Source organism: Calonectris borealis, chromosome 16 (assembly GCF_964195595.1).
Source record: "Calonectris borealis chromosome 16, bCalBor7.hap1.2, whole genome shotgun sequence".
Classification (NCBI taxonomy): domain Eukaryota; kingdom Metazoa; phylum Chordata; class Aves; order Procellariiformes; family Procellariidae; genus Calonectris; species Calonectris borealis.
Genome location: NC_134327.1, coordinates 21,619,193 through 21,631,468, shown reverse-complemented (window position 1 = coordinate 21,631,468; position 12,276 = coordinate 21,619,193). Strand labels below are relative to the sequence as shown.

General features: G+C 42.3%; 1 protein-coding gene across 16 annotated transcripts in view; it reads right to left on the bottom strand.

Annotated features, from left to right (window-relative positions):
• Positions 1-12,276, bottom strand: part of NPRL3 (NPR3 like, GATOR1 complex subunit) — a 47,409-nt gene that overhangs the window by 18,057 nt on the left and 17,076 nt on the right. For 13 of the 16 annotated variants that reach the window (XR_012676206.1, XR_012676205.1, XM_075166001.1 and 10 more), the window contains 5 exons: positions 12,056-12,209; positions 11,142-11,223; positions 3,761-3,898; positions 2,853-3,009; positions 898-1,004 (listed from right to left, as the gene is read on the bottom strand). Coding sequence is in view for 13 of the 16 variants with exons in the window: in XM_075166001.1 (XP_075022102.1) it covers positions 898-1,004; positions 2,853-3,009; positions 3,761-3,898; positions 11,142-11,223; positions 12,056-12,209 (638 nt within the window). In the remaining 3 variants the exon portion in view is untranslated. The remainder of the gene's footprint in view (positions 1-897; positions 1,005-2,852; positions 3,010-3,760; positions 3,899-11,141; positions 11,224-12,055; positions 12,210-12,276) is intronic. The other 3 variants (XR_012676207.1, XM_075166004.1, XM_075166000.1) reach the window with 2 other exon arrangements.

The following is a 12,276-nucleotide window of genomic DNA, read 5'->3' as shown; positions in this document are numbered from 1 at the left end:
TTCTCCCTGCCTATGCTAACAGGACAAGCAATATGACTGATCAGAATTAAGGGAGAGTCAAGTTAAATATTAGGAAAATTGTCTGTCTTAGGATTTCCATCTACAAAGGTCTTAAAGAACAGCACTACCATATATGACACAGGCACAGTTGTTCCTGAATGACCTCAAGGTCCCTTCCAGCCCTATTTTTATACTTCCATCACAGAAGTTTTGATTTAAAACTGTTTTCCTATAACTGAGTTCCAACACAGACTCTAAAAACGTCTCAAAATCCAACACAGAAAGGGTTGCCAATCTTCAACAGAGCAAAAATACCCACCACTGCCTCCACATCTTCCTTGCATTGCCGCTGCCTGCTCTCAAAACGTCCGCATTGCCTTCTGTCTGCAAGAAGGCCTTTTGGTATAAAATGCCGTCACACGAAACAATGCAATAGCGACAGCAACACTACCCTGACTTGATGTTGATTTATTACAGGTGATGCTGTGTGCCAGATACACAGATAGTCCTACGAAACACTCATTGATTTAACTTAATCATAAAGTATTTTGTTTTGTAAATGTTTCTGTATTGCATATGGCTCATACAGCCTTTCTGATCTGGACATTCAGTGAGCAAACGTACTAAAAATACTAAGAATAGCTCCACAGGGTAAATATTGCTTCCAAGGCCCACATCACTGCACAAGCGTATTGATCTGCTGTGATGCCCTCCCTACTGCACACAAACTCCTACATGGCTTTGCAAGTTCGGGCACATGTAATGGTTTGTGTTCTGTACAGTCTCAACAAATTCATACGTGAAGAAAGACCCTGTATCCAGGAAGACAGGGAAGGAAAGCAGATCTGCACTTCTCACCACTTTCTGGCTACAGTCACTCATTTTCCTTCTACTTACAGACAGACACTGGCGTTTGGAGAAAGCATGTAGACATTGTTTTCACACAGCGGATAAATAATAATTGCTTTTCCCCAGTAAACGAGATGTGCAGCAAGCTGGAAAACCTGCATTGAGAAAACAGGGAAAAATAAGGAGAGCAAAAAAGCAAAACTCAAACTCTCAGCAAGAGTTCCATACAATGACAGAAAAGTCTTGTTTGAGCTGAAATGAAAGAAAAATGTTCCACCCTTTCACCCTGCCTTCAGAATAAATTCAGGGTTTAATATAACATGTGGCACATCAAAAAGCATTTGGCAAGGTTATGAATTTCCAGAGGTTCACTTCACATTTCTAAGCAACGTAGTATTTCCTGCTGTAACAGAATTTCTTCAAACTGTATCAATTGAAGTTTAACTACTTTTCATGCCCAAAAAACCTATTTTTGTTTATGCACAAAATGCATTAAGTGTTATAGACGAAAAATAAAACAAAACAATCAGCCTCTACAATGACACAAACATAAAGGAAATCAACACTGCCTTTTTAATGCACTGAGATATTTCAGTAATGAGTTACACAAAGTATTTTAATGTGTTAAACAAGTCAGTGGTTGTTAATGGCTGTGGAAGAGCCACATAAATAGCGTCTACGAGACATAAAATCCAGCCTGTATCATTAGATGCATTTAACTTTGCTTTTTTGTGGAGAACAAAACTACAGAAGCAGTAGGGAATTTCCAGAGTTCATCCCATAGCTACATAAGGCCAAGTAACACCACAGACCACTGTAAGCAGACCTGGAGATTTTATTACAAAACAGGACCTTTCCCCTCGAATAAGAGAAGGCGCGGAGCTACTATCAGGAGCATCTGAGATGACAAGCCGTGTTCTTCTCCCCTGTCACACAGAGCATAGATCGCATCCCTGGGATGCATGGAGTGGCTCCCCCCTCTCCAGTATAATTGAATATAATCATCAGGCCCGACAAGCAAAGGGCCACAACGACCGCAGTCATCCGCAGCGGTCTCTCAGTAACCTTGCATCTCACGTGATTGCCAGAGTCTCATTCCTCCACTGGCACAAATTTCCCTTTTCAAGGGCTCGTCACATCACCTTGAGCAATTCAGATTGGAAATCTGGTCGTCAATATTGGAAAGGCATTCAGAAAGAGCTGCTGCCTTGGAGAGGCTGGCTCAAAATTATTGCCCAAGCCTAAACTAGAGCTTCTTCCTAGGACTCTGCAAAATCCGTGCACTAGTGTACTACGGAAAATCAATAGGTAGATTTGCACAGGCTTTCAGAGCTCTTTAACAGAAAAGATCTTGGCAGATCCAGAGAAAGCAGCAGTATTTGGCCATGGCAGCTGTAAGCTTTCACTTGCATTTTGGATGCCTCCTTTTGCACAAAGACATCAGAACCAAGACAGACCACTGTGACATAAGTCAAAAGCAGTATTTGTTCTGGTTTTAACTACCTGATGGGAAGACACAGAGAAGACAGGGCCACTCTTCTCAGAGGGGCACAGGGACGGGGCGAGAGGCAACACACACAAGGTGGAAGATGAGAAATTCCCATTAGATATGAAGAAAGATATCTGGTCAAATGCTGGACCAGGGCCCAGGGATCTCCATCCCTGGAGGTATTCAGAATTTGAACGGACAAGTTCCGGAGCAGCCTGCTTTAATGGACTTGCTCTGAGCAGTGGTGTGGACTAGAGAGCTCCAGATGCCCCTGCTACCCCACAGCAATCTGTGATTCAGGTGTGGCTGCAGGACTGTCAAGCACCATCGTTGCACCGCTGCTCTTCGTCTCTCCAAGCTTTCTCCATGCTCTAAGGCTCGCGCTTTCTCTGTGCACTCTGCTCACGCTGAGAGAGCTGATGTGCTCATGTACCACTGAAACCCACTGGCACACAGAGAGAAAATGCCTCGCGAATTAAAAGAATTTCAGCTGCCGCTGACAGCTCCCCCGTACCTGCAGCAATGCCAAGTCAGCATCTTGAGCCAGTTGCTGCAAATTCTTCACAGCAGAGGTAGTTTTAATTACTCTCACTAGGGCAGGAGAGCAGTCCAATGGGAGCTCATTAAGCAATGACTTCTCATCATTTAAAAGTAATAAGGCATGGTAAGGCCTGCAGAAAAAAAGGAATACATTTGCACAGTAAACTGCAACTCTTCCTGAAGGCTCAGTTATTCCCAGACCATGATACCTGGGGTCAATCTACTAGTAAAAAACTTCTAATATCATCCTTCTGCTGTAAGTGGGTTCAGAATAAGCTTATTTTTATGTCACAAGATAAGATGCTCCCCATAAAAAGGGGATAGAGGGTTATGTGGTAACTGGATGCCCCAGTGACTAGAAAAAAATGACTGCACTGTGCTGGCATACAATTAAGCCTGGAGAACTAGTCTGAAAATTGCTCATCTGCATTACTGAAATACAGAATGGAGTAGAAAAAAGGAAAAAAGCAAGAATTAGTTACTTTTGCAAGTAAAAAACTGTAAACATGGAGAGCAGGAAATAAGATATCATGGGGCCTCGGCTCTCTTTCTTCTAGAAGCAAAATTACTTCTGGGTCAACAGATTAAAATGAACACAGGATTCCTCTGATTGGAAACAGTGCAGACCTCTCTTGCAGCATCACCTCAGTACAACCACCTAATCTTAACGTAAAGGCTGTGGCTTCACATCGCCACGTCTCCAGCAGCATCACGGTACCTCAGCATCAGCTTCAGGGAGCCCTGTCTCAGCCCATGCCCCCACCACCACTACAGCTCAGTGTCACATCACCCCCCCGCTGTTCCAGCACAGCCATTTGCGGCACCACACCTGGAACTGGAGGAAGGACCAGCCACACGCTGAAGGACGGAGCTTGTTCTTACCTGATAGATTTCAGGCTTCTCTCAATTGCTTCAGGGGGTATAAAGTTTGTGGCAACATAATGGATTTTATGAGGCAGGCAGAAACTCACTTCCAGCCAGTTGTTGATATGTAAACGGACCACCCCTGTTGTGCAGAGACTAAAATAGGAAGAAAATAAGTACATACGGCATTTACCACGTATAACAAATGAAAATAGTGGTCCAGATTCACCCCTGCATAGGAATCACACCAGGACAAGAAAAGACTGAATGTACCCTGTCTATCCCCAGACTGGCTGAGGACCAGCTGATTCCTTGCTGCAAGGGCCTCCTTAAGTTGGACTTACAGAGCATTATCCCCTACGAGGCTTTGGGGGGATTTGAAAGACTTCACCCCACTGATCTTCTGCTCCCTCTGCTCTTAACATTGCAGCAGTATCTCAAGTTAAAAGAGTTTCTTGAAGATCTACTGCAAAGCACTTGGAAAATTCCCTAGACCAGAGCTGCAAAGGGCAAAGATGAATTGGGCACAACGTTTTCACCTCCAACTTCCATTTTCCTCTCCAAGGAAAAAGAAAAGGAGATGTCTGTACTGGGCAAGGGGTTTTTACGAGCAGCACATTTCCACAGTAACGGACTCCTTCGGTTCTGCTTAGGTTGTTTCTTCCCTACTAACCTGCTCCTGCTTGTCACATGAAATCACAAATATGCTTGTTAAATGGTTTCTTCATTCTAGGAAACCACAGGGACTAAGCTAAGCCTTTAAGCTGACTTCAGACAACAGGACTGGAGTGGAAATGATGGACATCTCAGGAATGACAATGAAGTCTGACCCTCATGTTCAGCCTGAAAGCAACTATAAGCCTCTTTTACTGAAAAAAACAGAAAGCTGGGAGATTAGAGCAATGAGCATCATTCAGGTAGTTTTACAGAAGTCTGTAAATCTAGACCACATAGAATCATAGAATCATTAAGGTTGGAAAAGACCTCTAAGATCATCGAGTCCAACCGTCAACCCAACACCACCACCATCAACAGATGAAATATAGCTAGGAAGGTAACTGTATTTATTTAAAAATGGGTAAAGATACCATAAGGGTAACATACCATAAGGAGCTAAGCTAGCACCACCTTGCAAACCTTGACAACGCTGCCCAGCCCGCGGGCCTGGGCGCAGCTTTGCTAGAGGCAGTGGGACCCAGCAGGGAGGGGGGGGCAAGGCCCACCGCATCTTTTCGTGTATATTGGGTTAGGAACATATATAAACTTGCAAATCAGTCTTAAGCAACAGCTAATCTTGTCTACGCCAGAGAGCTGAATTTCTCAGTATGTCCTTCGATTTTTAAACTTTGTTCCAAAAGAATTTTTTTTTTGGCCTAAAATAAAATTTCAAAGTTTGCACTGTGAAAATTCCAGTCTGAATTTTAAATTCAAGTGTGCTGAGACTCGCAATATGACTTTTGTGTCGATAACGCCCACAAATTTCCCCTCTGCACAAAACAGATTTAAAAACATGCCAGGAACAGTCCAGGAGCAAATACATGTCTTGGAAACTCTTTATGTGGTGATTTAAACATTTATACCTAGCATTCAGTTGTAGGCCACAAAGTAACATTCTCTTTTTCAAGTTCATCTGGTTGTATACAGGGTTTAGAGAGACCTGAAAATTCAGCTTTAACACAAAAACATTGGGTAGCTTTGGCTGCCGGTATAACTATTCACCAAACCACAACAGAGTGGTGAGAGAGCAAACACGATCCCGTCCTGCCTCGTGCATGATCGGACCCATTAGGGAAAATCTCACTGCAGACAATGCTTTTCCAAAGCAGAGGCCACGGTTTTGTTCTCAAATCTTGCACTGACCTCCAAAAAAAAAATCAATTTTTCAAGTTGCAAATGGAGCAGATACTATATATGTTTTCCTTTTTTCAAAAGGAACTGCAAGGATGAATTCACTGTCTCTCTGGCACTACCAGCTCACATCTGATCAGAGGCTCCAAACCCTGAAGGAACATGCAAAGCACAGCAAACACCTCCGTTTTTCTTGCACTAAATGCTGCAACTCCAGTAACACTGCTTATCCCACCAGACATACACCAATTGACAGATAAAGCTGGATTCTCTCAAAATAGATGAAGGTAAAAGGCACCCTGAAGCAGTAATTATCCACACTATCTACCGGGCCAAACACTCACAAGAGAAAACACGACAATAAATGGATGGGACAAGTGAGTTACGAGGCTACCTGAAAGCTATTGGGGTTGTTAAAACAGGTTACCGAAAAGAAGCAGAGAGACACGAAAACATGAAACATTTGCAGGGATATTTTCCCTGCATAGTTTAACATTCAGGAAACAGAAAAAAATACAGTTGTTCCTTTCATTCTTTGGTCCAAGCGCACCACGGCAGGAGCTTTAATTACATAATTACACTCTCCACACCATAATTTTGTCTACAGTGCACTATACAGCAAGAGCCTAGAATTAAAGACGACAAGAAAACCAGATTTTCAGTTCTGAACTGGATCTTAATTTCACTCTTCTACATTTGCATTCAACTGTACAATTTCAAGCCTTCATTACAGCTTTATGTATATGATTTCTCCTTCACCTGCCCCGCCTTGGATGGAAAATGATCTAAGTCTCTAATAATCTGACAAGGAATAAGCTACATCCTCCAGCAGCAACGTATGCGACTGCCCCTAGTCAGCCAACAGAGTTAAATAATTTCACCAATACATACACAAAGATTCATGCAACACGAGATATAGTCAAGTCACAGAAAGTGAAGTTCGGATCCACATTTGCCTTAATTTTTACGGATTCTCCATGAAGTCATCTATTTAGCAAGCTTTTTACTGTGAGCCTCACAAATTTCCATGAGCTGGCCCCAAGCTCTTTGGCTGGGGACCAGCAGACCTAGAAGCCACCTTCTTTTAGGGGCAGAAGCAGAATGGCAAAAACCAGCAAGAGAAGAGAATACCAAGAAAACAAGTTTTCACATTAGGGAGTCAGCTAGCTCCAATCCTACCTCATTCTTCTTAACCACCTAAAATTGCAGAGCAAACAGTCCGGGAAGGCGCAGGAAGGTGAGAACACTGCATCGGCTGCATTGCATGCCGTGAACCTCAGGGACACAGTTTTAGCCCCTGATAGGAAACGCAGAATTGCACAAAGCATTCAAAGGTGCAGTAGGTACACTGGGAATCTACGGAAAGCTCTCTTTTGTTCTTTGCTCCTTTCCTAACTACTCTTCACACTTTATGGGGATTTTTCGCAGTGTTACTGCACCCTGAGATTTTTCACTGAGTTGCCTTTTTCACTAAAACTATCTGCTGTAATTCCAAAAGCTCTTTTCAGAGCAGTTACCTACTATATAAGGGCTAGCTGGCCTTACATGCATTGCTTTACGTCTATCTATACTGAATTTCATCTGCTGTCTTATCAGACAGTTAACTGGTATCCAGAGACCTTGCTGCAACTTTTCCTTTTTCCCACAGAAGTCAAGAGTAACTGGGCAAAAATAGCTTCATTCCCCACATTCTAACTGGCTGTTAAACCCTCAAAGATCCATTTTATCCCATGAAAACTTAGTTTCAACACTTTTTTTTTAAATCTCTAGTTAGATAATACCTGATGAGTGATACTGAGGGGTACATGGTGAGGGATTAGGATACTGAGAGGGGATATCATAGTCTAAAATTGAGACAGGGAGAAGTAAATAGGAAAAAGTTGTTTAACGTCTCTCCATCATAAGACCTATGAGACATCTCATGATACTAGAAGGAGCAAAGTTCAAAAGAAATAGAAAGAAACACAGAAACTAGTTAAGCCATGGACCTCCTTATCAGAGGATGCTGTGATTAAATATTTACTCTGGCTTGCAGGATCGGGGACTAATTCCGGGAAGTGAGATCAGCTGAAGGCTGTTGAATATACAGAAACCACCTCCAGAGCTGCAGGAAGCTGGGGAACATTTTTGGGAATATCACTGCTCTTTTGCTCTATTCTGGTTTGCCCTCAACAGCGACTGTGAGCCACTGCCCAAAATGGGAACCCAAAAGTTGGCCAGTATCCCACAGAATTGCAGCCTTTTTTTTTCTTTCATAACTATTGGCAAAAGAAAGACAATCCCGCCTCGTATTTTCTAAGAGAGTTATGAATTCTTACATACACACACCTCATTTTATGTCTATCCTATTTATATCAGAAATTAATAATATGTTTTCTAGTTTGGTGGAGGTGAGCTTGTAGCTTTGGAGTTTGTTTATTTTTGCTAGAGGTTGTGACTACTTAGAGCTTCGAAATGGTTTCACATTTGCTTGTAAAGGACACATTGACCGTCCTTTGGTCAAATAACCGTAGTTGGTTTATATTTTACAGTACAGCCACACAAATCACATCTTAATAAATCATCAAATGTCATATAATTATTCCACTTCTCCCTGAGTTGCTGAGATAGGCTAGATCTACCAGTTAGTTCAAATCCCACTAGGCTAAAAATATATAAAGGCTCTTTGTGTATTAAAAAGAAGAAACAAACAATGCAATCCTCCCCCAACCCCCCCTATACTTTCACTTTTTTTCCAATATAAAGCTAAGAGAAGTTTGCTAAAAACAGGCAGGCAGTTAGCTAACACCAAGCTAACATATTATCTGCAGTTGCAGAAAAAACTTGGTGAAAGCTGTCTTAATTCCCTAAATTGAACGCTGGCTTAAGAGAGACGCCCATTGTAACACTGGTAAATTTGTCAGCTCTGGAAGCACTGGCAACTGGTCCTAAAGCCATTGCTTTTTGTTCCACACCAACGCTGGAGTTTGGGGACAAGACAAACAAAGACTCAAATCTATTTTCTGAGCTAATCAAAAAGAAACATCCTAGTTTTTTCCATTAGTCAAAAAAGGTCCCAGGAACTAGATGTTGATTACCTCTAAACTGTCAGTTTAATAATACCCCACTACTATAGCAGAAATAGCGTTACAGCCAAGATGACCTGGCTATTGATTCCTGCTTTATAAAATACGGGCATTTCATTCAAAATGCAAGGGACGTTTTGAACTATATACATACATTGTGGTTTCGTACAAACCAACTTGCTAAGGGACATGTTGGGTCTTGCCTGAAATACCTCAGCACCATCTACAGGAGACCGAGGGCTAGACAGCACCTCTGGAGCTACCCTGATAATTCAGGAGGCCTTCAGATTTCAGAACTGCAGAAATCAGCAGACACTAGGAAATGCTGCCTTGAGCGAATCTCAAATGGAGAGCTGGGTTCCCATCTGCAATTCAAAGTGCGCTCTCGCTTTACTATGCTGTTCCCCTATGCCAAAGGCTATGCCAGAAATCTCTATAAATTTAAAACAGCACATTGTCACTGCATGCATTTGAAGACTTACCGTTCCCAGCAGTCTTTTCTCCTCTAAAAGAAACAGACCAAATCTTTCAATCCTTCCTTAGGACATTCTCACTCCTCCACGCTCTCTAGGTGGCCCAAATCCTTCTTGAAATGTGGTGCCCCAAACTGGGTACAGTATTCATTACAGCAGGGGATTTACAACCCTCAGCAGGACTGGTTCCCATCTTACAGACAGGACTTTTACGTTATGCATTCTTATCTATTTGCTTTTTCTGCAGCCCCATGTCACTTGTGACTAACCCTCATTTCATAAAAGACCACACAGACTTCACTCCAGAGCTGTTGCCACTCAGGAGTTCTTCATCTTGGAGTTGCAGAATAAAAATCCTATTTCTAGACCATTTCTTCTACTTGACCAAAAAATTATTTTAAATCTATGCCTGCCCGGCAAGGTACTACTGCAGGTGTAATAAGCGTATTTCCTATTCTCTCATATGAAGCATTAATGGAAAAATACTGCAGAACATCACCTTATTACCCAGCCAGCAAACAACACTGTCAACTACTCTTCAAATAGAGCTTTCCAATCAAATACACAGAGATTTTATATTTTTACCACACCTTATTTCTTACATTTGCTTATGACAATGTCATGCAAAAGTGTCAAAATAGAACTTGCATCACTTCTCTCCTGCTCACAACGCCTAAATGAGGGAGACGCTGCCTTATCTTATATCTGGGGGCAGCACCAACGTGTGTTTCTCCACGGTCAGTCTATTCCTCCTTATGTCATGGAAAGGTCGTATTAGCACACCCCAGAGCTTGGGCTATATGTTCCTCCAGTCACAGCTACGTGCCACAAGATGTCACTGTGTCACCAAAATGTTTGGAAATGAGATCAGGGTTTGCCCAGTCACAAATACCTAGCCCTAGAGGAACAGAAAAAAGTAGTAGGTGAAGTTTAGTATTAGAATTATAGGCTACATTAAAAGTGCCTTATTTTAAAGTTTAGTACAGGTTTTGCGCAAGTTGTATCGAACAATACACAACATTCCTTCCAAACAAGCTGAAATTCACAGCTCTTGAACATAACAAAGAACAGCTTATTAGAAGTTTTCTAACGTGCTTTGCAATCATTAAATTATTTAGGCTCTCAGTGCCTTACCTGGACTTTGCGATTATTCCCTTTGTACAAGGGGAACTGCAATCTAGGGAGGCTAAAGGGTTTGTCTAATATCATACGATGTGCTCCACAGTCAATCAGGGAACTCGAAGAGTAATTCTCCCAAGCCCTGACAAACATCCTAATCAAGGGCCACATCATCTTCCTCCCCACCAAAACCTTCTGTGCTCCTTTGTCAAGGTCTTTCACCAAGCGCATGTCCTGAACGAAGGCGTCTGCTCTGCGTGAGGAGTCAGCACTGACAAGTGGTCAGAGCAGAAGTACGCTGGAGGAGGTTGGTGCTGGCTCCTGCTGAAATTCAACACTAACTCCACACTCCTTTGAAATCCTCGCCAGAACTTTTAATCCAGTCAAGAAACAGCATGTTACACTTTCCATTCTGCTGAAAGTCTCACCACCTAATCCAAATTCACTGTCCAGACATGCACAGTGTAACCAAATGAAGCCAGGGCAGTATCTGACTTGCCATCAGTGCTAGATGCAGCATTTTTCTCTTAGCTGCAGGTTTAGAGCACTTCTACAGCAATATGATACTCATATTATGACACTTTCCAATTCTACCATTCACTTGTCATTATGTGCCTCTGTACTATGGAAGAAAATAATAATTTTTAAAGCTGTGACACTCATCACCAACTTTTAAGAACGGTAACATATCCAAAGGGAGACCAAGGTAAAGATTAGGATAGCAATTCTGCAAACATTTCACCTGACAGCTAGCCTTCACATTGCTCCACCTGATCTAAACCCAAATCCCAATGAGTCAGCAGCATGAAGAGGTGGATAATATCCTAAGGAACACGGCCAAGAGGTTACAGTGAGAAGCAGCATACTATGAGCTAGGAAGGAAATCCCACTTACCTGTCGTATGTCTCTTTGAGATCTCTGGCCAGTTTGCACTTGGGTAGGATGTGATGAAAAGGTGACTGTGGCCCTTCTGTGGCTACGGAAATTTTCAAAACAAGCAAGCAAACAACTGATTTCAAAGCAAAGAGGGTTTCCTCCTCCCCCACTAGGTATCAGCCAGTATCTTAGGGACAAAATCCATACCTTTTTAATCTACAATTATCTTTCAAAGCTTTTACAATAACTCAAGTTACGTGTTAAAATAATACTGGTGAATTATTGCCAACTTCTCCTAAACCTCAACTCAGTCAAGCACATGTAACTGTGAATTTGACAAGTGATGATTTTAAGTGTTTTTGTTTTTATACGTTAGTTTTAATTTTTAATGCTTGCAGCAAGATGAGGCATCACTGTCAGATAGAGTTCACCTTAAATAATGCATATTATTATAGTAAATTGCTCTGAAGTACAGTCTATAAAAATGCTCTGAAACTATTTGCTAGCCACGGTAACAACATGTAAGAGTAAAGTTTCCACACAAGAAGTCTGGTGACTCAGGACACAGCATTAAAGCATGGGAAACTTGCTCTAGGTTGGGTGAAGCAGGCTACATATGAGTTCTTCCATCTCAGCCTGACAGGCAGATCCAAACGTGATGGGTCAGTGCACATTCTCCAGTGATCGCGCTGAACTGAGCTAGCAAGGAAAGTAAACAAGCTACTTTACTTCTAAAGCTGACATCTCTGCATAGGGATAGTGAGCTTGGATGAGGCAAAATGCAGTCAGAAGCTGTCAGAATGCTAAAGAGCACCAAAACTTGTTCATACTGATCCCAGCCACAAAAGAAGTAAGAAGGCACAACCAGCACTTTTCTGAAAAAGTGCTCCTGGACAAACATATTCCTGCACAAAGCTAAGCTCAGCACTCACTTTCTGACATGGCAGACACTTCGTCCTGAATAGCTAAGATCAGCTTGGCCTCCCTGGTCAGGTACTGGCAGCGGCGCTCCTCGTGCTGCAAGACTATGGCGATTCTTCGGGAGAGGTTGTGTAAGCAATTTATCACAGATGGATCTGCATTGGCCTACAGGCAACACAGAAAAGAAAGGGGTTGGTCATTCAGCCACAATCACATATATGGAACTGCAGTG